General features: G+C 37.8%; 2 protein-coding genes across 10 annotated transcripts in view; one reads left to right on the forward strand and one right to left on the reverse strand.

Annotated features, from left to right (window-relative positions):
• The window catches only part of LOC126334371 (protein IMPACT-like), a 72,458-nt gene extending 63,058 nt beyond the window's left edge, over positions 1-9,400 (forward strand). Inside the window, exon 6 of one of the 2 annotated variants that reach the window (XM_049996829.1) lies at positions 9,192-9,400. The gene's annotated coding sequence lies outside the window, so the exon portion shown is untranslated. Of the gene's footprint in view, positions 1-8,904; positions 9,009-9,191 lie in introns of those variants that run through there. The other variant, XM_049996830.1, reaches the window with a different exon arrangement.
• The window catches only part of LOC126334286 (NAD-dependent protein deacylase sirtuin-5, mitochondrial-like), a 137,350-nt gene continuing 115,012 nt past the window's right edge, over positions 1,293-23,630 (reverse strand). For all 8 annotated transcript variants that reach the window (XM_049996820.1, XM_049996819.1, XM_049996827.1 and 5 more), the window contains exon 6: positions 1,293-1,503. In XM_049996820.1, the coding sequence (XP_049852777.1) occupies positions 1,449-1,503 (55 nt within the window). In that variant the 3' untranslated portion in view covers positions 1,293-1,448. The remainder of the gene's footprint in view (positions 1,504-23,630) is intronic.

Raw genomic sequence — 23,630 nt, forward strand, 5'->3', positions numbered from 1 at the left:
ACCACCAGCTACATATTATACATTCCGTACCTCAGTAAACCAACATAAATTATGTTAAAAGTTCCTGTGTCAACAAACTGCATCTTCATTTACAAAACAGTTCATAAAATCTTCTCTTAGTTTCTTAGCAAAAATGGTGGTTCTGGACCCCCCCCCCCCCCCCCCCCCCCCAATTTCAAAACAAAGAGTAGGAGTTCTGTCTTCAGTATTTTCATGATCAAAACATTCAGAGGGCGAGTACAAATTTGGTAATGACTGTAATGAGAAACTGTCCAATACACTGGTCATTGGAATGATGAAATTAAATTTTTGCTTCCTAAGTAATTTTAATTTGAAATATTCAAAATGTTGTTGCCAAAATGATTATTTTCGACAATTTGGCTCTAACTTGATGCTTGGAAATTCATAAACTCCACATATTCTTGCAAAAAGTAGTTTCACAAGTTGATAACAAAATGGCAGTCTAGTGGCAATATCTCTAATTCTAAGTATAACTGTAAGTCTTCTATTCAAACTCTGAAAGCAGTTACAAATACTTTGCATTAAACTACTGCTGTCCCAAAAACTCTGTCATACAGTTTTTGTAAAATATAGGCATTAAATGTATAACTTGTCATTCTGTACTTACCCCTCCAACCTTAGTGCATTTCATGTGTTCAGGCATTATTTTCAGCTGATAAAGAAAACATGGTTAAGTGTTAAGAGTGATTGGTTAAAAGGATTGTGGCTGGAAAACTTGGCCCAAAAGTGTACTTTGAATTGTGAATAGCCAGAATAATTACTATGCATCAAATTCCTCTCAATGACTACAAAAACTAGAATTTCTGGTAACTGGATCATTAACCCAATGTTCTTTGAAACCACTGTCAATTGAGATGAGCATTATCAAATTTTGATAACTTCTACTCTCAGTTAAAGGAACATAAAAGACAGCACTGCTCTTTTCAGTGAGACAGAGCTCTCTGCCACACATCTTGCCAACTATTGTCTTATACTTTTGAAGCCTTCACAGAAGAAGACGCAATAAGCAAAGGTTTGTGTTCACCTCATTCTCTAAATTTGAGTGCTTGCAATTTGGGGATAGCATTACATAGATAAAATAATGACAAGTAGCAGAGCTTCAAACCTCAACAACTCTTGAGACACTTGCTTTACACGTAAGGTACAACAAGAATATTTCCAAATTGTGACGAAACTTGTTTTTAGAATTTATGTTCTTTGCTTCAGAGAAAAAAGTAATGGGGTCCGAGCTGTTGGAAAAACAGTGAACAGTTACAAAATGGGAAGAAGAATGAATCAAAGCAACTGATTTTTTTTTTAAAAAAATATCACTCAGGTAACACAACATTTCGAATATATACATTTTTTTTCAACAGTTTGTCATTCTCATCAGAATACTATTACATTTGATTTAAGTCCAGAAATAGAACATAAATGTTTCAGTAATACTACACTGACAGTGCTTCTGGAACAGTTGATCCACATGGACCTTCAAAATGAAATCTGAAACAAAAACACAGCTACATGTACTAGACAAAACAATGTGGGAAATTATCTTTTTAAGATCAACAAAATATAGTAAACCTCATAAGGTTATTTCCCTCTCTCAGATTTTTATTCAAAAATAAATTAGCTAGAAGTAGGAATTAATGAAGTACACAAGGATAAACTGGATATCAGTGTCAAACAACATGCCATAAAAGGCCATGAAATGAACTGATGAACTGAAATTTTGTAAACATTGAAACATCTAGAAAAATATCCTGAAGGTCACACACACACACACACACACACACACACACACACACACACACACACTAGCTGAATACCTGACATTGACCAAGTATACATTTATTCCCAACTCCTTTCACTCCACTTCCTCTTGCCCCGCTCCCTCCTTCCCATCTGTGACCCTCTCCTCCTCCTCCACCCCTGTCTTTCTCCTTCCCTGTCCCTGTCTCTCATTTCCTCCTCCACCCACATCCCAATAGGAAATTGCTGGTTCTTAACCCCAAGTATTTCTTTCCAGACAGTGTACTCCTGATTATTCGTATATGGATTATCTGGTTTGCAGATAATTTGTGCATCTAAAATGCACATGCATCACACACACAGAGACTGGCAGCACAGGATGCTAACCCAGATTGACAGTGGAAGATGACTGCATGCACACAGAGACATCAGCTGCTGCTGCCTCTACTACCCATCCAGTAGCCATAGTCCTGAACATATGTTTGAAAACATCTGAATTATTTATGTATCATCTCCCCCATGTTACCCAAAATTGAGAGTACAATGTATACCAAGTTTGACTGACATTTATCCAAGGGTTTACAATGAGCTTTTTACCAGTGGCTTTGCACATATATTCTCTACATCTACATCATCAGGGTTGCCACAAGTTTCCCAATTTAAATTCCCTGATTTCCAGACAAGTTGTAGCATATTTCCCTGACAAATTTTGAAATCTCAAACAACTCTAAGGACTCCTGTATTTCTCCCCCGTGTGTGCAAAAATCTTAAGTATTAACATCAACAACTTTTATAATGAATTGTTTTTAGATGGAGAAAGCAAACGAAATGGTACGTGTGTTTCATTAATATCACTGTTGTTATTTTATTTCAATAAAACGAAACACATCTGGTGACAAAAACGTGCATTTCCTTGGTGCTGCAAGACAAATTTAAAATACCTTTACTGTTTTGAGAAATAATGTCAGAAAAAAGTAGGCCTCTTAAGAGAGAAGTATATAAGGCAGGAAAGAGTTGTGTAAATCAACACTATAGGTGACCACGAATAAAATGTTGGTTCTACTATGTTCGTTATTGTCGGTTATTATACACTGTGTTATGTGTATTATTTTACAGGTATTGTGTGATTTTTCTTTCAAGAAATATAAGACTACATAGCCTACAAACAACCAGTGACTGCCACAATTTTCTATTTCTTATCGTCCAGTCTTTCTAATGTATAAACTACTTTCGAAGTGCCAAAATATACTACAATAATAAAATGTCTATACAACGCTGCACTGTACAATGTACTTATGGTGAGACAGTCGCAACTCCTTAAATCCATCACCCATGGCTTATAGCCTGCCAATGAGCACTGCCGCCCTAGTTTAAACTACGAAAATCCAATGCATTATGCCATACACAGACACATCTGGCATGTGGACAGATCAGTGACACTAGATCCAATGCGCATGGTCTGCACATTAATGGAAAATGTTGGGCTTCAGATCAGCAGGCCTGAGAGATACTCACAGAAATCGCCTGCGGTTTTGGCAAGGCGCGGAAATCCACTCATGTGGCCGGCTATCCTTGAGCCACAGACACCGGTGAAATGAGGCTGCCATGATCAATCCATATAAAAGATAGCTTGTTCAAACACTCTTGAGAATCAATAACAACTCACTGTAAAGATTGTTGCTGACCCGCAGACAGGTGTGTAGAAAAGACAACCACAATCTCAGAACTAACTTTTCGGTCATAGACTTTGTCAGAAAACGGGAGCATATGCACATGAGTGCGTGCGCGCGCACACTTTCTCTCTCTCTCTCTCTCTCTCTCTCTCTCTCTCTCTCTCTCACACACACACACACACACACACACACACACACAACATGATCACTCAGACAACCATACACACATGGCCACCATATCCGCCTGCTGTGACAACAATCTCTGAGAATCAGATCCCAAGAAACCACTCTTCACACCTGTCTGTCTCTCGATGGCAGCTCCCCTGTTGCGCTAGTTGCAGCACTGACTGCAAGCTGCAGGGAGTGGTAGGAAGAGGAGAAGCAAGAGGAATGAAGAAGTAGGGAAGGGCCGCACTTATTCAGCTGTGTCCAGCCAGTGACGATGTGTGACATCTCAGTAAACAAACCATTTCATGTACAAAAATGAGATTTACCAGTGTTGTTGTTGTTGTTTTTCCTTTTTTTCCAAATTTCCCTGACATATTTGAAATTCCCTGATTTCCAGAACTTATGGCAACCCTGATCATAATCTACAAGCCACCTAATGGGGTGTGGCGGAGGAACTTCTGGTACCACTAACTGATCCCCCCCTCCACCCTGTTCCACTGTCAAATGTTTCGTGGGAAGAATGATTGTCAGTAAGCCTCTCTAGTGAATTTCACACTGCCGTTTCATTTTCATGCAGTTCATTGTTTATGACACCTACGACATTTTATCTCCTCAACTATGTTCCGTACAATGATATAATTTTGCAAGTACATTCAGTGGCGTAAGTGGGTACACTCAACATATGTTGGGATTACAGTTAGTAGTACAGAGTAACAAATCAAAACATCATGAGAAACATTTAAATCACTTAATAAAGGCAAGGCCTCCGGTACAGATTGTATACCAGTCAGGTTCCTTTCAAAGTGTGCTGATACAATAGCTTCATATTTAGCAATTATATACAATCACCCAATCACAGAAAGCTCCATACCTAAAGACTGGAAAATTGCTCAAGTCACACCAATACCCAAAAAGGGAAGCAGGAGTAATCCATTGAATTATAGGCCCATATCACAAATGTTGATTTCCAGTAGGGTTTTGGAACATATACTGTGTTCGAAGATTATGAAGTACCTCAATGAAAATGATTTATTGACACATAATGAGCATGGATTCAGAAAATACTGTTCTTGTGAAGCGCAACTAGCTCTTTATATTCCTGAAGTAATGAGTGCTGTTGTGAGGGGATATCAAATTGATTCCATATTTTTAGATTTCCAGGTGGCTTCTGACACCGTTATTCACAAGCGCCTTTTAAACAAACTGTATGCCTATGGAATATCACATAAGTTGTGCAACTGGATTCATGATTTCCTGTCAAAAAGGTCACAGTTCTGTTTTACTCGATGACTGTCCATCTATTACTAAGAAGTAATATCCGGCATCCCCCAATGAAGTATAATAGGTCCTCTATTATTCCTGATCTATATTAATGACATAGAAGACAATCTGAGTAGCTGCCTTAGATTATTTGCAGATGATCCTGTCATTTGCCGTCTTGTAAAGTCATCATATGACCAAAATGAATTGCAAAATGATTTAGGTAAGATATCTGTATGATGAAAAAAGTGGCAATTGATTCTGTTGGCTCCCACCTACATAGGGAGAAATGATCATCATGGTAAAATAAGAGAAATCAGGGCTCACACAGAAAAATTTAAGTGCTCGTTTTTCCTGCGTGCCATTCGAGAGTGGAATGGTAGAGACAATTTGAAGGTGATTCATTGAACCCTCTGCCAGGCACTTTATTGTGAATAGCAGAGTAATCACAAAGACGTAGATGTAGATCATGCATAATGCAGCAGTTTACTACATAAACAGTGAAAAACTTTTTTCCTTTCATCATTTTGTCAGGGTTGTTAGTGAGAACAAATTTTACAAAGGTCTGAAATTATGTGCAAAGTTTGTTGCAAGTGGCAAAGGACTCTCATTCTCAAATACTGGATGAGTTATGTCTTGGGCTATGCTCCTTTCTCACCTCCACCCCTTTTAATAGGTACAAGGTTCATACCAAGACAGTAAGTGACATGTGTACCAAGTTTGGTTCAAATTGATCCAGTAGTTTAAAAGATGTGGAACATACATAATACTTATACCAATGAGCCAAAACATTATGACCACCTATTTAACAACTTGTTTGTCCATCTTTTGAACGAAATATACAGGGTGTACATAAAGTCTGGGACCACTTTCAATTATTTATTGCACAAGAAACAAACATTATACAGATATCATACATATGTCATTTTGAAGAGAAACCCTGAAAGTTCCCCCCCCCCCCATGTATACCGCCACAGTGTAGTTTTGTAATTTGCCGATAGTCAGCACTATTTGCAAACATGGTGGGTTCAGGTGCGTAGCTGTGTGTTGGAGTTCAACAAAAACAAATGTGGTACAGCTGTTCAATGGATGTTTAGAATCACATGTGGTAAGAAGCCGCCAACAAGGAAGACCATTTACCACTGGCACAACAAATTCATTATGATGGGTTGCTTGTGCCCGGCAAAGAGAAGCGGACGTCCCTGTGCGAGTGAAGTGAATGTGAAGTGCGTTCTATTACCGCATTGACATCTGCTGGGTCACTCATGGTTCACATATCGAATGTTTGTAAAAAAAACTTTCAGAGTTTCTCTTCAAAACACAATGTGTATGACATCTGCACCATGTTTAGTTCTAGTGTAATAAATAATTGAAAGTGTTCCCCGACTTTATGTACACCCTGTATAGCTGATACTGTGTATCAGTGATCTGACTATTTGTTGGTAGGTTTGTGGCATTAGATGTCTACATAGGTCATGCAATTTGCGTAAATAACAGGCCGCTGATACGCGTACGCGAGGATGGCATCTAATAGAGACCCAGATCAGTCTGATAGAGACCCAGATCGGTTCCATAGGATTACATAAAGCGAATTTGGTCACTGAGACTCAACATTAGTTCACTATAATGCTCCTGAAACCGCTGTTGCATGGTTCCGGCTCCAAGTCATGGACAATTATACTGCTGAAAGATGACATTACTGTCAGGGAAGACATCAAGCATGAAGAGATGCATGTGGTTTGCAGCTGCCAGCGTGTCATCAATTAGTACCACAGATCCCATGCAAGTGCAGGAGAATGTCTCCCAAAGCATAATACTGCTCCCACCAGCTTGTATCTGTGGTGTGCAGCACATTCTGAGAGCCATTCACCTTGATGACAGCATTTGTGAAAACAACCGTTGACCTAGTGTAGCAAAAGTGTGATGCACCTAACGATCCAACACATTTCCACTGATCAACAGTTGAATCCCAATAGTCACATGCCTACTGCAATTGTAACTGACAATGTTACTGGATCAACATGTGAACACACAGGGATGGTCTGTAGAAGTAAGCAAATTTTCTGTCAATCAGCACTTTGAAGTTAGTGCTTGTGAACTACAGCTAGATAATGTAGTGTTGATATTAGCAACTGTGCACAGGTCCCCATTAGGAGAGTAGGAGCTATTCGTAAAAAAAGTTTGGGACTCCCTATTATGCTGTCTGTCAAACAAAAAGGAGAAGTTATTAATCTGCTGTGATTTCAATGTGAACTTTCTAAGCAATTTTCCTAGGAAAAGTGAACTAGAAGTCTTATTAATGACATAACTTAGTGATCAGTTTCCCTACACATATAGCTCAAGGCAGTAGCAGTCTAATAGATAATGTATTTGGGCAGTAAGAGGATGTAAAGCTAACACATGTTTCCCTGTAATAACTGTATTATCAGACTATGATGCACAACTGATTAACTTACAAAACATAGGAGGGTGTACAGTTCAGAAACCAGTAAGTAAAAGTGTAAGGCTGGTCAACCCAGTATCTGCAGAGCACTTCAAAGAAAGTTTAAGAAATGTTAATTGGGGAGATGTATATAATGAGCCAAATGTCAATGATAAATGCAACATATTTTTTGATTAATTTATATCCCTTTTTGAACACTGTTGCCCCCAAACAATTACTAAATGTAACACCAAACAGTTTTCAAAGAAACCTTGGATCACTACAGTCATTCAAGTGTCTTCAGAAAGGAAAAAAAAATGTATGAGGAAGCAAGAATTAGTAAAGACCCAGAAGTAATTTTACACTAAAAAAATTATTCTAACATACTGAGAAAAGTTGTCAGAAAATTAAAATATTAGTGATGAAATTAGCAACTTCAGCAATAAAATCAAACCAGTATGGAATGTTTTTAGATGAGATACAGGAAAAGTAACCACTGAGGTAGGTAGTATTACTATTAAAGAGAATGAGACCATCTTAACCAATAGTACACAAGTAGCTAATGTATTTAACAACCATTTCTTAAATGTAGGTGAAAAAAATTTGTGAGAATAGTTCAAGAGAAAAAGCCAAGCAGAACACCGAAGAGTCAGTTTTGCGAAATCCTAGTAAGATTAATTTTACGAGGTGCATTCAAGTTCTAAGGCCTCCGATTTTTTTTTTTTCTAATTAACTACTCACCCGAAATCAATGAAACTGGCGTTACTTCTCGACGTAATAGCCTTGCAGGCGTACACATTTTTCACAACGCTGACACCATGATTCCATGGCAGCGACAAAGGCTTCTTTAGGAGTCTGTTTTTACCACTGGAAAATCGCTGAGGCAATAGCAGCATGGCTGGTGAATGTGCGGCCACGGAGAGTGTCTTTCATTGTTAGAAAAAGCCAAAAGTCACTAGGAGCCAGGTCAGGCGAGTAGGGAGCATGAGGAATCACTTCAAAGTTGTTATCACGAAGAAACTGTTGCGTAACGTTAGCTGGATGTGCAGGTGCATTGTCATGGTGAAACAGCACACGCACAGCCCTTCCCGGACGGTTTTGTTGCAGTGCAGGAAGGAATTTGTTCTTCAAAACATTTTCGTAGGATGCACCTGTTACCGTAATGCCCTTTGGAACGCAATGGGTAAGGATTATGCCCTCGCTGTCCCAGAACATGGACACCATCATTTTTTCAGCACTGGCGGTTACCCGAAGTGATGGGCTAAACTGCAATTTTCCAATATCAGTGATTTCTGTGAATGCTACTTTTCAGTATCTGTTATTCTTAACTGTGATTTGTCACAGTTAAGGAACCTAGGTCATGTATCCCTCCGCCACTGCTATTTCTGCTACTTCTGTGACTCCTGCTACTTCTGCGACTTACCACCATTATCAGTTACATATGTCCACACAGAAAACTGCATCTCAACAAACCTGTCATTAGTATGTATGTTTTACGTTTGTTCTTCCGTTGGTATTAAAGAAGCAATTGTGAAATGATTAATAGTGTAATTAATATGTAAGTAGCCATACAATACCGTAATAGTTCGTGTTTAGAAAATGAATTCTAACATATTGTTATGTTCACAGATACCCGAACTACATTTCAGTCACTCAGTAAAGTGATAACTCAAAATATCATTGTCAACAGATCTGCAGAAATTGCCAATGCTCTTTAGAATTTTTTGTCAGACGAGAGATAAGTTTCTAAGTGTTTTGATGGAGTTAATTACTTCAGTGAGATCGTTCTTGCAAATGTGAAACATACCCCATTGAGTGGCTTTCATTACAGCAAATATTAGCAATCTACTCTGTCAATTATAGTGCATGTAATTAGTGACAGCAAAAATTGTTTAATAATCCTTGTGATTTTGCAGACATAGTTCTGACTCTGATTCCTGGTTGCTGTACGTATCTATCCACATCAAGGCTGTTGAGAGAGACTCGTGAAGATTCAAGACAGCTCTTAGAGGATTTGCAGTTTAAAAGTGGCATAATTGTGAAATAAGTATGCAGATGACTGATTAAACTGTGTTTTATTGAAGTTGCTGTGTGGTTTTAAAGGAATAATAAATTTTAAATACAGTGAGTCAATAATGAAAATCTCATTTTCCACATGTTAAGCCATCGTATACCCTTATTTATTGGTAAACACTTGTTGGAGACTGACATGCCCCCCCCCCCCCCCCCTTTCTCCACAATCTTGGTGTGACACTGACCTGTAACATATCCCGAAGTTTACAATGTGCATTTTGAGGCTGTTAATATGAAAATGGGAAGTACAGATCTTCCAGTTAAATCAGGAATAGCTTAAGTGCATTACTTGAAAGTAACACAGGAAAGCTTACTTATGTAGGTGGTAGTAGTGTTGGCAAAAAGTTATTGTGTGTGTGAAGTTGCCATGTAGAACACCAGGTGTAAAACTTTTCTCCCAAGTCTTGAACTGTGTCTGAACAAAAGTGAGGCATTCATATGACTCAATAATACTGTTTTCATTTCACTACACTTATACAGATGTCTGAGTTCTGCTGTGTTAACATTGCAAAGTCCTGTAGGCATGTGGAGTATTAACCAAAACTGTCATATTGGAAGCAGAATCAAACACATTTGTTACTTTACTTCATATTTTCAGGAGAAAAAGGCAATGTTGCTTCTTATTAATATAATACATTCAGGGTCATAGCTGTGTTTGACCAACCATAACTGATGCTGAATGTGCATGTCATCATATAATATGAAGGGCTTCTTTCAATAGTGGTACAAGTCCATTACCTCCACTTTTCTGTCTATAATGCTCCAAACATAAATAAAGGCTCATCTGTAGCAAGAAGCCAATGCTTGAATATTTATGGTATCTCAACTGCAGATTTTTCAACGCTCAATTAACTTTACGACTCTGTATCTAAAAATGGACTTCTACCACTATTGAAATAAGCCCTTCATATGTACACACAGCACATCGATCTCGTAAGGCACAAGGCTCTCATAACGAAGTACGTACGTCGGTCAACAGATGGCACTAGGAAAAGAATGTTAACAGCGCTTTTTACTTGCTACTTGCGACTCTTAGTTGCGACTTGTCACTGAAATCGTAGAAAGCAGTACGGAATTCGGCCAACAGGTGGCTCACGGCGTTGAATCTGAAATGCTACTTGCGACTGCTAACTGTGACTGAAATCACAGTTAGATTTTGTAAAGTTGTATTGTGATATCTGTGACTTCTCAATCATTGTGACTTCTAACAGATACGCAATTTACTGCCCACCACTACAATGAACGCGGCCTCATTTTAAAACAATGCACATGTTTCTATCTCTTTCCAGTCCGGAGAAAAAAAAATCAGAGGCCTTAGAACTTGAATGCACCTCGTAATTTAACAACCTGTTATGAAATAAGGAAAATCATTAAATCTTTGAAAAATAAATGTTCTGTTGGAGTAGATGATATCCATAACAAGATATTAAAACAATGTGGAGCAGTTATGGTTGATGTTCAAAGTGACATCTTTGATGCATCAAGAACTCAAGGTATTTTCCCAGACAGGTTAAAATATGCCATTGTCAACCCTATCTACAAAAAAGGAGGCACCACATGCCAATAACTACTGGCCAGTATCCTTGCTCACAGCATTTTCAAAAATTGTTGAGAAAGTAATGTACTCAAGAGTGGTTAGCCATCTCAGCAGTAATGAGATACTTAGTAAATCACAGTTTGGATTTCAAAAATTCTGTTCCACTGAGACAGCAATATACATCTTCACTGCCCACATAACAGAGTCTTTAAATAGTAAAATGTCACCAATAGGAATTTTCTTGTGACTTGTCCAAAGCATTTCATTGTGTGAGCTATGACATTATGTTACAGAAATTACAATTCTATGATATAAATGGAACAGCATATGAGTGGTTTAAGTCATACCTACAGGACAGGAAGCAAAAAGTTTCTTTATATGCCTTGAGTGATTTAAGAAAGTTTCCCACTTCATCTAACTGGGGTAAAATTACATTAGGTGTTGCACAGGGTTCGATCATGGGTCCCCCTCTGTTCTTGATATATTTGAATGACCTCCCTTCTTATCTGAAGCAAGACAATGTTTGTTAATGATACAAGCACCATTATTAATCCAGTAAAAGAAACTCCCATAGCAAATGACACAAATAATGTCCTTGGAAAAGTTATTGATTGGTTTTCTGCGAATGGGCTTGCTCTGAACTTCAAACAAACACAGTACACTGAATTTTCTACTGCAAGGAGTACAAATCCTTCAATAAATATAACACAGGGTATGGCATACAAAGTTTCTGGGTGTACATATATATGAGAATCTTAATTGAAAAATTCACATTTTGAATTTTCTAAAGCACCTGGGTTCAGCAACTTTTGCAATCAGATTAATTTCTAATTTTGAGGGTACAGAAATTAGCAAGCTATCATACTTTGCGAGCATTCACACTCTGATGTCACACGGAAAAATATTTTGGGGTAACCCAACACTTTGGCAAAAGTATTCAATGCTCAAAAGAAAGTGGTTAGAATAATGTGTGGGGCTCATAGTCATACATCTTGTAGGCATCTCTTTAAAGGTTAGGAATTCTTACAACAGCCTCACAGTACATTTACTCAGTAATGACATTGTTCACAGTGATACGGACCAGTTTAAAAACAACAGTGACATTCATGATTATAATACCAGAAGAAAGAAAGACTTACACTATCCTCTGCTTAACTTATCTTTGGCACAGAAAGAGGTAAAATATGCTGCTGTAAAATCATTTGATAAATTACCAGATGAAATAAAATGTCTACAGACAGCAGTGACAGTTTTAAAAATAAAAAATGGTTCAAATGGCTCTAAGCACTATGGGACTTAACATCTGAGGTCATCAGTCCCCTAGACTTAGAACTACTTAAACCTAACTAACCTAAGGACATTACACACATCCATGCCCGAGGCAGGATTTGAACCTGCGACCGTAGCAGCAGCTCGGTTCCAGACTGAAGTGCCTAGAACCGCTCTGCCAGAGTGGCAAGCTTTTTTAATAAATTGAAATCGTATCTCCTTGACAATTTCGTCTATACCATAGATGAATTATTGAATAGGAATAAATAAATCTGTAGGTATAATACACGCATTTTGTGCCATTTAAGGGAATAGGGTAGGTGAGAGAGAGAGAGAGAGAGAGAGAGAGAGAGAGAGAGAGAGAGAGAGAGAGACCACCTTCATTCATGTGTGCATTTCTTATGCACTTGACATGTTCCACACCATAACCAGTGTGCTCTGAAACACTTGTAAATGCACCAGCATTGTGCTCTTTTGGCAGACACACCACATATCACCAGCTATGCTACTTTACAGAGCAGACAAACCTCCGAACTCCATGTTCTGTAAAGAGTCTTGGACATCCAACCATTTAGCGCCTAGTGGTGGCTTCACTGTCCTACCTCTGTCCACAGATACTTATGACAGTAGCACATGAACAGTCAGCAGCTTTACTGTTTTCAAGAGTCATTCACAGGCTCTGCATACCTAATAATAATAATCTGCCCTTTGTCAAAGTTGTTACCTCATTGGATTTCCCCATTTGCAGCCCATATCTATGCTAGGGTGATCCCCCACCTGTGTCTGCTTTGCTTGCTTACTTTCGTTACTGTGTCACATGCCCGCAACACCAACAGGCAGCATCCAACATCATGGTGGACAGTGGTCATAATGCTACGGCTTATCAGTGTATATACATCCAATTTTATTTTATTTTTAAAATAAAGTTGTTATTGCTAAAATGTATTTAGCACACACAACTTATATCTACCAAAGCATAGTTCCTTTTATGAGTGTGCTACTTCTCTAACTATGGGTGATGCAGGCAGAAATGGACAATTTAATTTTTGCGTCACAAGAATTGTTTTCATGCTGTATCAAGAATTTAATTAACTTTTATATTAAACTGCTAGATTGATTACTCAATGTGTGTGGGAGTGGAGTGTGGTAATGTTTGCAATCTCCATGATATTTTGATAAAGCCATACACGCCTCCACACCCTTCTGTGTCACTGCGAATAGCAAGCACCTAAAGGATGTCTGCTGGTCTAAGCTGGGAACAGATTGCATGTATGCATGAGCCGGGCCTGATAAAAGCTACCACTCCTCTAGTAACACAAATTCCAATCATAGTTCAGTGACTATTACAAGGCAAAGCAGGAAAGTTTTGTTTTTTGCTCAAACTGCAACAAATTAAAAAAGACAAAGAAAACAAAATATGAAATGCACCACTTGGATGGATGGCTCAAGGCAATATATTTATTAGTGGGGAACATTTGAGAGTTTCCCATTCTGTATGGAAAGAATACAAAAACTAACCAAAACACTCAAATGTGTGAAAAAGTTTCATAATGGTAGTTTACATGTTGAACCAGGAAATGTTCAGCAGGAATATGCAGCAGTTGTAATTCAATCAAATGTAAGGAAAGGTTTCCAGAAATCTCTTATAACAGGTTTCAAGAAATCTCTTATAACGACATTAAAGACTTATAATTTGAGTGGTTCCCAGCATGTGAGATCGAAGTGAGCAACATACTGAAGGGAAACATTGATGTATTGGAGAAAACACCAGCTTTAATATTTATTGTGCTCTGCAGTGTGGGTATATCATATTAAGACTGGAATCGTCTGCTTAAGAGGAGCCTAACTCATTATGGTGTTTCAGCTGTCAAAGATATGAGTCCATCATTCTTCCTTGTAAGGACAAGCAAGCTCCAAGTGAAATTCGTAGATCAGAAACATCATATTCATCACCACAAATATTTGGCAACAACGTGGTTTAGATAATGGATTACAAAGTACAGTCCCTCCCACAAAGTGGTTTACATTATTTAAACTTTAATAACTCTAACAAAAGTAGCAAAAACTATGAATTTTTTAAGCCACATAGATGATCATGACATAACTGTTGATGTTTTACTGTTGAAGATGTTCAAAATGTCCCCTCCTATTGGCAGCAATACAGCACGTGCAACAGATTGTCAGATGTGTTCTGTTTGCTGTTGAAATGGATTCACAGGCAGTCACAATTGCATCTCTCATATCATCCGGTGTACATCACTTTGTGGCATAGATGGTACCCCTCCCCATAGAAAATACTTTAATGGCATTAGATTGTATTGTATTTTTTATTGGTCCTGTTGTCTACATAGCAGCTTATGCATAAGACATTGGACAAGTCAAAATTGTAAAAATAAAGGCTGAAAGTCATTACAAAGCATACATATTTAAGGTTAGAATAATACACTTTACACATAAGTATTTATATAACACATTTCATAAATTTAAATATTCTTCAATGGAGTAAAAGCAGTGATGCTGTAAATATGACTTTAGAGATTTTCCAAATGTATTGACCTCATCTTGTGGTGCAGTTCTTCTTGTTGTCTCTGCGTTTGCTAAGACAATGGGATGAGAAGTTCCCTTTTATGCAAGACACTTTTTTTCTTTTGTTTCACCCATACATGTTTCAGCACTTTTGTGCTATCGTCAGTGGGTTCTATTTTTATTTTTGACAGTAAATTTGTTGGTAACATATTAACATTTGCGTTTTTTACAACATTATGTAAAAGTTGCATTTATAACTTAATTGGCGAAAAGTAACATACCTTACATTATGTTATTGTCCTCTTGTTTTGGTAGCTATTATGCTACACAATATACAACTTGTCATCTGCAAACAGAAAAATGTAATTTACAGTTTTGAAGTTGTGGTACGTTTTCCTGTGTTGCTGGTGAAGTAAATAGGCTTAGTTCTTTGCCTGTGTTCGCGTGGCAATGCCGTCTTTCGATTACTCAAAACATAGGCGGAGTTTTCGCTGCCATTACGTGTTGTTGTGGCTGTGTGGCGTTCATTTGTTTCGTAGCGTGTTCTGCTGGGTGAGGCGCGCGAGTTTGAATTGTATTTGGTGTTAGTGGTGTGTGATTTATGTGGGTTTGTGTGTGTGTGATGAGCACTGGGGCAGAGACAGAGAGAGAGAGAGAGAGAGGGGGATTTGTTTGTGTGTGTGTGTGTGTGTGTGTGTGTGTGTGTGTGTGTTACTTGTATAGTTCTTCTATTGCGGCGAAGAGAGTTTGGTTGCACAGTGATGTGTATTCATTGTGTACTTTCTTTCCTTGGGCTATTGATTTTTGGATGTGGTAGTTTTCTTCTATAGTTAATTTTTGGTATAGGCTGCTGCTAGTTTTTAGGATGTGAAGGTCAGTTAGGATGTGAAGGTCAGTTTCAATGTTTGTTGGGTGGTGGTTGTGTGCTACCAGGTGGTCTGCAAATGTTGAGGGTGTGCTACTGCTTTTCAGTGCTCTGATGTGTTCATTATATCTGGTTCTGAAGATGAATACACATCACTGTGCAACCAAACTCTCTTCGCCACAATAGAAGAACTATACAAGTAACACACACACACACACACACACACACACACACACACACACACACACACACAAACAAACAAATCCCCCCCCCCCTCTCTCTCTCTCTCTCTCTCTCTCTCTCTCTCTCTCTCTCTCTCTCTCTCTCTCTGCCCCAGTGCTCATCACACACACACAAACCCACATAAACCACACACCACTAACACCAAAGACAATTCAAACTCGCGCGCCTCACCCAGCAGAACACTCTACGAAACAAATGAACGCCACACAGCCACAACAACACGTAATGGCAGCGAAAACTCCGCCTATGTTTTGAGTAATCGAAAAACTGCATTGCCACGTGAGCACAGGCAAAGAAGTAAGCCTATTTACTTCGCCAACAACACAGGAAAACGTACCATAACTTCAAAACTGTAAGTTACAGAAAGAAACGTGATACAGTCTTATTTCCGTTCGTAAATGCATAACAAACAGAAAATAAATTACGTTTTGCTGTTTGCAGATGACAAGTTGTATACTGTGTAGCATAACAGCTACCAAAACAAGAGGACAATAACACAATGTAAGGTATGTTAGTTTTCTCCAATTAAGTTATAAATGCAACTTTTACATAATGTTGTAAATGATGTAAATGTTAATATGTACCAACAAATCTACAGTTAAAAAAAAAATAGAACCACTGACAATAGCACAAAAGTGCTGAAATATGTACGAGTGAAACAAAAGAAAAAAGGTGTCTTGCATAAGGCGGAACTTCTCATCCCATTGTATTGCCCTCAGTGATAGCTTTTATGTTTTCAGGAAGTTTGTTATAAAGCTTAACTCCCATGTGAAAAGTACCGTTTTGGCACAGTGCTGTGCTAATTTGAGTCATATGTAAGTTTCTGTTTTGTCTGGTAAAGTGCTCATGTATATCAGAGTTTTTTTGCAGTTTCCGGTCCTTGCCTATTACATTTAATTTAAAGAACAAAACGGTTTCCATAATGTATACACATGGTAATGGAGGAATACCAGATTTCTTAAACAGGGGTTTACAAGAGTCTCTAGACTTGCACCCAAACAAGATTCTAATGGCCCTTTTTTGTAGTTTAAAAGTGCTATTAGCTGTTTTAGAGTTTCCCCAGAAGGTGACCCCATATCTAAGACGAGAATGAAAGTACGCATGATATGCATTCAATACTGTTTTCTCACTACAGCATGATTTTAATGAACAAAGAAGGTAACATGTTTTGCTCAGTTCTGCATTGAGATATTCAATATACTTATTCCATCTGATGTTACTCTGCAGCCAAAGTTCTATGAACTTGGTTTCAGTATTGTTACGAACTGGTTCGTCATTGATAGAGACTGATGGATAAACATGTCCTTGTTAGGAACATTGTGGAATTTTAGAGCAATGGTTTTCTTACTATTTATTACAAGCTGATTACTCTGTGCCCAGCTGCTAAGTTGTTTCATGACCGTGTTTACTGACTGCTGTAACTGTTCATCGTCATCTGCTTTTAGTAGATTCGGAGATCTGAGTGGAAACACTATACTTCCTCATTAACCTATGTAACTCTCAACAAATATTTCATCTAGGAATTGCCGCATGTCACAATGGTAATATGACAGTGCACTGTCTTGTTTAAAGAAGCAATCATCACCTCAGTACAGTTGAACAGCTGGTACAATTTGTTTTTGCAACATGGTAAGGTACTTTAAACATGCCACTGTTCCTTCAAAAAAAGTCCTCTGATACACATACCACACCACACCACACTGACAACCAAGGAAGATTAACAGTTTGTTCTTCTGTAACATGGGGATCCTCTCTTGCTCAGTACACACAGTTATGGAAATTGATTATTCAATTTGATTTAAACATTGCCTCACCAGACCAAACAATGAAGTCAGTCCACTGTTCATTATCACAAATCCATTCACAACATCCATGGTACCCATCCAAATCAAACTCATTCATCATGCAGAGCAAACTAGAAATGTAGGGTTTCCACTTTGCTTGCTTTAAAATGGGATGAACACTTGCTCTGCTTACACCTGATTCATGCATATGGTCTTCTTAGGAAATTTTGTGAAAACTTTTACCACTGCATCCACCCTTCTTTTGTCTGCTACTATTGCCTTTCTGCCATAATGTCCCTTTTTCAGATCATATGCACTTCCTTCCCCCTCAAAGTTGTTGCATAATTTTGTTCTTGTTACATGTGAAATTGGCACAGTACTAAACTTCACTTGCAATTGTCTCTGCACTTCTTTCATGTTTTCACATTTCCAATAACACTTTAAAATCCACTTTCTTTGCTCCAAAGGCAAGTTTTCAGCCATCTTGTTACTTACATGTAGTTACTGGCAACTGAATGTACACAAAAGAGAAACATTCACTGGTTGTGAGAGCACCATACAATCACAACAGGATCAAGGTTATCATTAATACATCCTCCATTATTAAATGAAATTACAATTAAATACAAACCATTTATCAGCTTTCAGGCATTGATAAATATCAACAGGGCAGCTGAAAATGTGTGACCCAACTGGAACTTGAACCCTGGATTTCCTGCTTACGTGGCAGCTGCTTTATCTATCTGAGTCACCAAGGACACAGAGGATAGTGCAACTGCAGGGACTTATCTCTGGCACACTCACTGTGAGACCCACATTCCCAACTTACTGTCCACACACTACATTTGTAGTGCTCCTGCCCTCTATACTCATTACTTGCGGCAATCAATCTACTGATTCCCGAAAGAGTTCAGGCAATGTGAGTGCATCTGCACTGAAAACGATCATTGGCCAGTGAGCCTTATCCATATGAAGCTGGTATCTGTTCTTTTGGACATGTCCTGAAGTCCATCTTCTTATATCCGTTATTAAAAGTTCAAACAATGTAAACACCTTTGTGGGGCATCCTGTAATTATAGAGGCAAAGAAAATACAAGAAATAACTGTTACTAGACAAATCTCATACATAGAGGTCAAAAAGAAATTAAAAGCATTTCAATTTCTGGCATTTAATATACCTTTGTCTTCAGTCATTAAGACACCAGCTACTAAAGAGTTGTGAGGGTATAGGCCCACATGCAGCAGATGTTGAACTGCTTCAAGCCCTATATTTCAGAAGATTTAATTCTGCTTAGTAACATACTTCCAATGGCTTCTCACTGACAATTACAGTAATCCCTGAAGGGAAGCTACCGAGATGATATAGCCAGCTGGCTGTTTTTGAATACTAAAACAGTATTCACAACTAGGTGAACATGACAAGCCAGATCCACTATGCCACTGAAGCAGCCATATTAAAGCACTTCAAACAGCTTAATAGGCAGCCTGGTCCATGGTGGAGCAATAAGTGTCAGTCTGCAAATTGGGACAAATGCACATTTCTGTGATGGTTCAAATAATAACAATCATCATCAACAGAGAACCTTGCAGCCTTACAGGCTGTGACAGCAAAAGCACAAGAAACTTGTCATGGCAGATGTTTCTGGATATGAAAAATTATTCAAAGAGATGCACTTAAACAGTAGAAGCTATTAGGAAGGTGTATTCAAATAACTTGTGAAGACATTACACAGACACTTGCTGGATGTTTAGTTTCAGTCACCATCGCTGATGCATTGGATCCAGCTTTTCGCCGCTATCAGATGCTGATGGAAAAAAACAGAGGTATATCATTGTCCTTTCTCCTTGTAGAGTTGGATTTGCCATTGCCCAAAACTTTCAAAGTGCTTTTGAATATGACTGACTGAGAACTATCTGGCTCATGCAGGGCAGCAATATTAACCCCATGCTCAAATTAGGGGAGAACTACACGTTGCCCAGTAGTTATTCTCTTTACTACAGGCATAGGAAAGATCATGGGTGCAAGGTCAATCAACATCCTAGAATCCAGGACACTTTCTTTGTCTATAACATGTAGGGAAGTTGGTTATATTTTGCTGTGACAATCAAATGAAGCAAATTAGCCAAGCAGACATGTTGCTGTATGCAATACTTGCATACAGAAAATGGTACAAAATTGCTATTTAAATATTTGATTTGATTTTTTATTGGTCCATTTTTATCATACAGCACAAATTGTATAATTGATATTGGACACGTCAAAGATAAGTTACAATAATATATAGTATTAGCAAAATAGTAGGCAAATTAAAAATATGTACCATTACAATTAATTTAATTACGTATTCAGAAATTCTCTGACAGAATAGAAACAATGCTTTGTTAGAAATGCCTTTAGTTTAGCTTTAAATATTGGATAAGTAACATTTTTTATTTCCCCTGGTATCTTATTGTGTATTATTACACAAATGTTAATTATGCTCCTCTGATAGGTGGTTGTTCTGTGATATTTTTGATGTACATTTGATTTCCCTCTGGTACTAAAGTTGTGTACATTTTTGAAACTTCCTGGCAGATTAAAAGTGTGTGCCGGACCGAGACTTGAACTCGGCACCTTTGCCTTTCGCGGGCAAGTGCTCTACCTACTGAGCTACCCAAGAACGACTCACGACCCACCCTGACAGCTTCAATTCTGCCATTACCTTGTCTCCTACTTTCCATACTTCACAGAAGCTCTTCTGTGAACCATGCAGAACTAGCAATCCTGGAAGAAAGGATATTGCGGAGACATGGCTTAGCCACAGCCTGGGGGAGGAATGAGATTTTCACACTGCAGCGGAGTGTGCGCTCATATGAGACGAAGTACTGGCAGAATTGAAGCTGTGAGGACAGGTTATGAGTCGTGCTTGGGTAGCTTAGGAGCAGGAGCAAAGAACAAAGGAGTTGTTTCTTGTTTTATTCATTTTCTTGGATTCATACTGAAGTGATACTTTCTGCACTTGCACGTGAAAGGCAAAGATCCCGAGTTCAAGTCTCGGTCTGGCACACAGTTTTAATCGGCCATGAATTTTCATATCAGCACACACTCCGATGTAGAGTGAAAATCTCATTCTGGTCTGTAGCAGTTTGCCTGTTTTGAGGAGGTAGTCCCTAGTGAACAAGATAGTTTCATAAATGGATAACCTTGGAACATTTAGAATACCAAGCTCAGTAAAATGGGATTTATAGGACACCATCTTTTTAAGGTCACGAATTATACTTAGAGCTCTTTTTTGCATTCTAAAAACCTTTACACTGTGAGTTGAGTGTCCCCAGTAAACGATCCCATATCAGACTAGTGAGTGAAACTGTCGATAGTATGCCTGCAGTACTGTTGTTTTGCTTGTTGTTAGCCTTTAAAATTCTTAGGCCATAGCACACAGATGACAGTTTTTTAGACAAGTTATTTATACGTGTGTCCCACTTTAAGTCTTGCTGAACTCATAGACCCAAAAATTTTGTGACACATTTTCTAGGCGATCATTTTTTAATTGTGCTTGAATAGACATTTGATTAGTTAGAGGAATTAAATGAAAATTGACACACACAGTTTTTTCAGTATTTATAATGAGTTTGTTTTTTGTGAACCACTTTTCATAGACATTTCTGCTGTGGACTGCAAAGTTTCTGGGCTGGATCCATTGAGCAATATGCTGGTGTCATCAGCAAACAGGATAGTTTTTTTGGGACTCATATATTCAACTAAGTTGTCTACATAAATCAAGAAGAGTAGTGGACCTAAGATTGAGCTCTGTGCTACACCATATTTTATTGGTAATTCACCAAAAAGAAAGGCATTGTTTTTTGTTTTATTCATTTTGTTGAATTCATACCGAAGTGATACTTTCTGCCTGCGGTTTTTCAGGCATGAACACAACCATCTATGTGCTACACCTCTTACTCCTCGTCTTTCTAATTTTTTGAGCAGAATGTTATGGTCCATGACGTCAAAGGCTTTTGATAGATCTATAAAAATACCCGCAGCTAATTTATGTTGATCAAGGGATTTTAAAATGCAGTCTAAGAATTCGAAAATCGTTTAGACTTTCTAAAACCATATTGTTGTACTGTAAGAGGTGCATATTTATTTATGAAACTTAAAAAACCTGTCATAGAAGAGTTTTTCTAGAATTTTTGAGAAGGAACTTAACTGTGACATGGGTCAGTAGTTTGATATTTCTTCAGAAGAACCTTTTTTTAGCAGTGGTGAAACTTTTGCTATTTTGCAAATATCTGGAAATAAATCAGTTTTTAAAGAGAGGTTGAAAATTTTTGCCAAGGGGTTTGCTATATGGTGAGCACATGTTTTTAATATGAAATCAGGTAGTTCATCAAGACCACTTGACATTTTATTGCTTAATTATTTAATTTTACTTGTAATTTCATTGGGGTTTGTTTCATAAACATACATAGAAACAGTCGAGATCACTGACTTGCTGGAGAAACTTGGGACTGGTCCTTGATAGTGTACTTGAAAGAGGTCTTCAGCTAATGAAGTGAAGTATTCATTGAATTTTTCCACAACTGAATTTGGGTCTGTGACTTTTGAGCCTTATAGTGTTAGTGATACATTCTTTTTCTTTAGCACTGAACTAAAAGTTTCTTTCTTTATAACTCTCCATATGGCTCTCAGATGAGTTTCTTATTAAATTGTCATTCCACATAATTTTTGCCTCTTTGACTGCTCTACCATAGATTCTTTTGTAGGCATTCGAATAATCTGCAAATTCTTGCATTACTCTATATTTCTTACAACAGTACTGCAGAAATCTGTTTCTCTCACTGGAAATTTCTATGCCTTTAGTTACCCATTGCTTATTACTGTTAGGTTGTACTGTTTTACTACTTTTGGAAATGCTACATTAAAACAGTGTAGAAAGATGCTCTGAAAACTCATGTACATGCTTTCAACATTGTTTTGAGTGGCAATGCTTTCCCAGTTTTCCTTCACCAGTAAGAGATTAAAAATTCTAATGTTATCTTCAGAAAAGGTTCTTTTTTTCAACTACTTTTTTGGAACTGCTACTACTTGTTGGCATTTCTATACACAGCAGCTATGCCTCATGATCACTATAACCCATACTCAATATTTTGCTTGTGAATTTGTAATTTGTTTCCGAGATGAATATTCAGTCAATAATGGAATTTGTGCATTCTGTTAATCTTGTTGGGCAGTGTATTGTGGGGATCATATTGAATGTGTTGGTCATATTTATCAAAGCATCTATGGTGCTTCTATCTTTTGACAAATCAATATTGAAATCCCCACAAAGCACTATCTTCATATTTAGTGTACTGATCCTGTTTAGCAGAACCTCTTGTTTATTCATGGAGACTGGCAGGTTTCCACTTGGTGCTCTATATATATGTTTAATAACTATGAAATTGAGCTCTGGCATTTTAGTAATAGAAAGTTCAAAGTCTTTTTCAATTGATTAAATATAACTTTTACTGATATCACAGAACTTTATTTGTTCTTGCACAAAGATAGCAGAGCCACCATGTTTGGAAAATTCTTGGCTAAAATGATTTGCTAATCTATATCCTGAGATTGAGGTTAATTTTATTTCGTCATTTCGTAGCCAATGTTCAGTAATGCAAATTATGTCTACATTTAGTGCATACTGGAGTAGTGCTTCCAGCATGGAAATTTTATTTGTGAGTGACTGAAGTTACAGTAATGAGTGCATGGTTTTATCTATAGTCATTATAAATGGCTGTCATAAATGAAGGTATACAAATACAAAAACTATATTCGGTCACAAAAAAATCAGTTTACAAGCACAGAGTAACATTTTGGATCGTGATGGTCCATTTTTAGGTCCACACATTTTTCAGCCACATTTCAGTGTTTTTGTTATACCCAGCAAGGTGATGTCAATACCTGGGCATTGAAAGAGCTAATTTGGCACGCAATGAGATACAATCACATTCCAATTCAAAACTGCACACATTGCTGTGAGAACAAAAAATGAACACAGAAAAACCTTCACATCATTAACACAGTAAAAATTTATTG

This window comes from Schistocerca gregaria, chromosome 2 (assembly GCF_023897955.1).
Source record: "Schistocerca gregaria isolate iqSchGreg1 chromosome 2, iqSchGreg1.2, whole genome shotgun sequence".
NCBI lineage: Eukaryota > Metazoa > Arthropoda > Insecta > Orthoptera > Acrididae > Schistocerca > Schistocerca gregaria.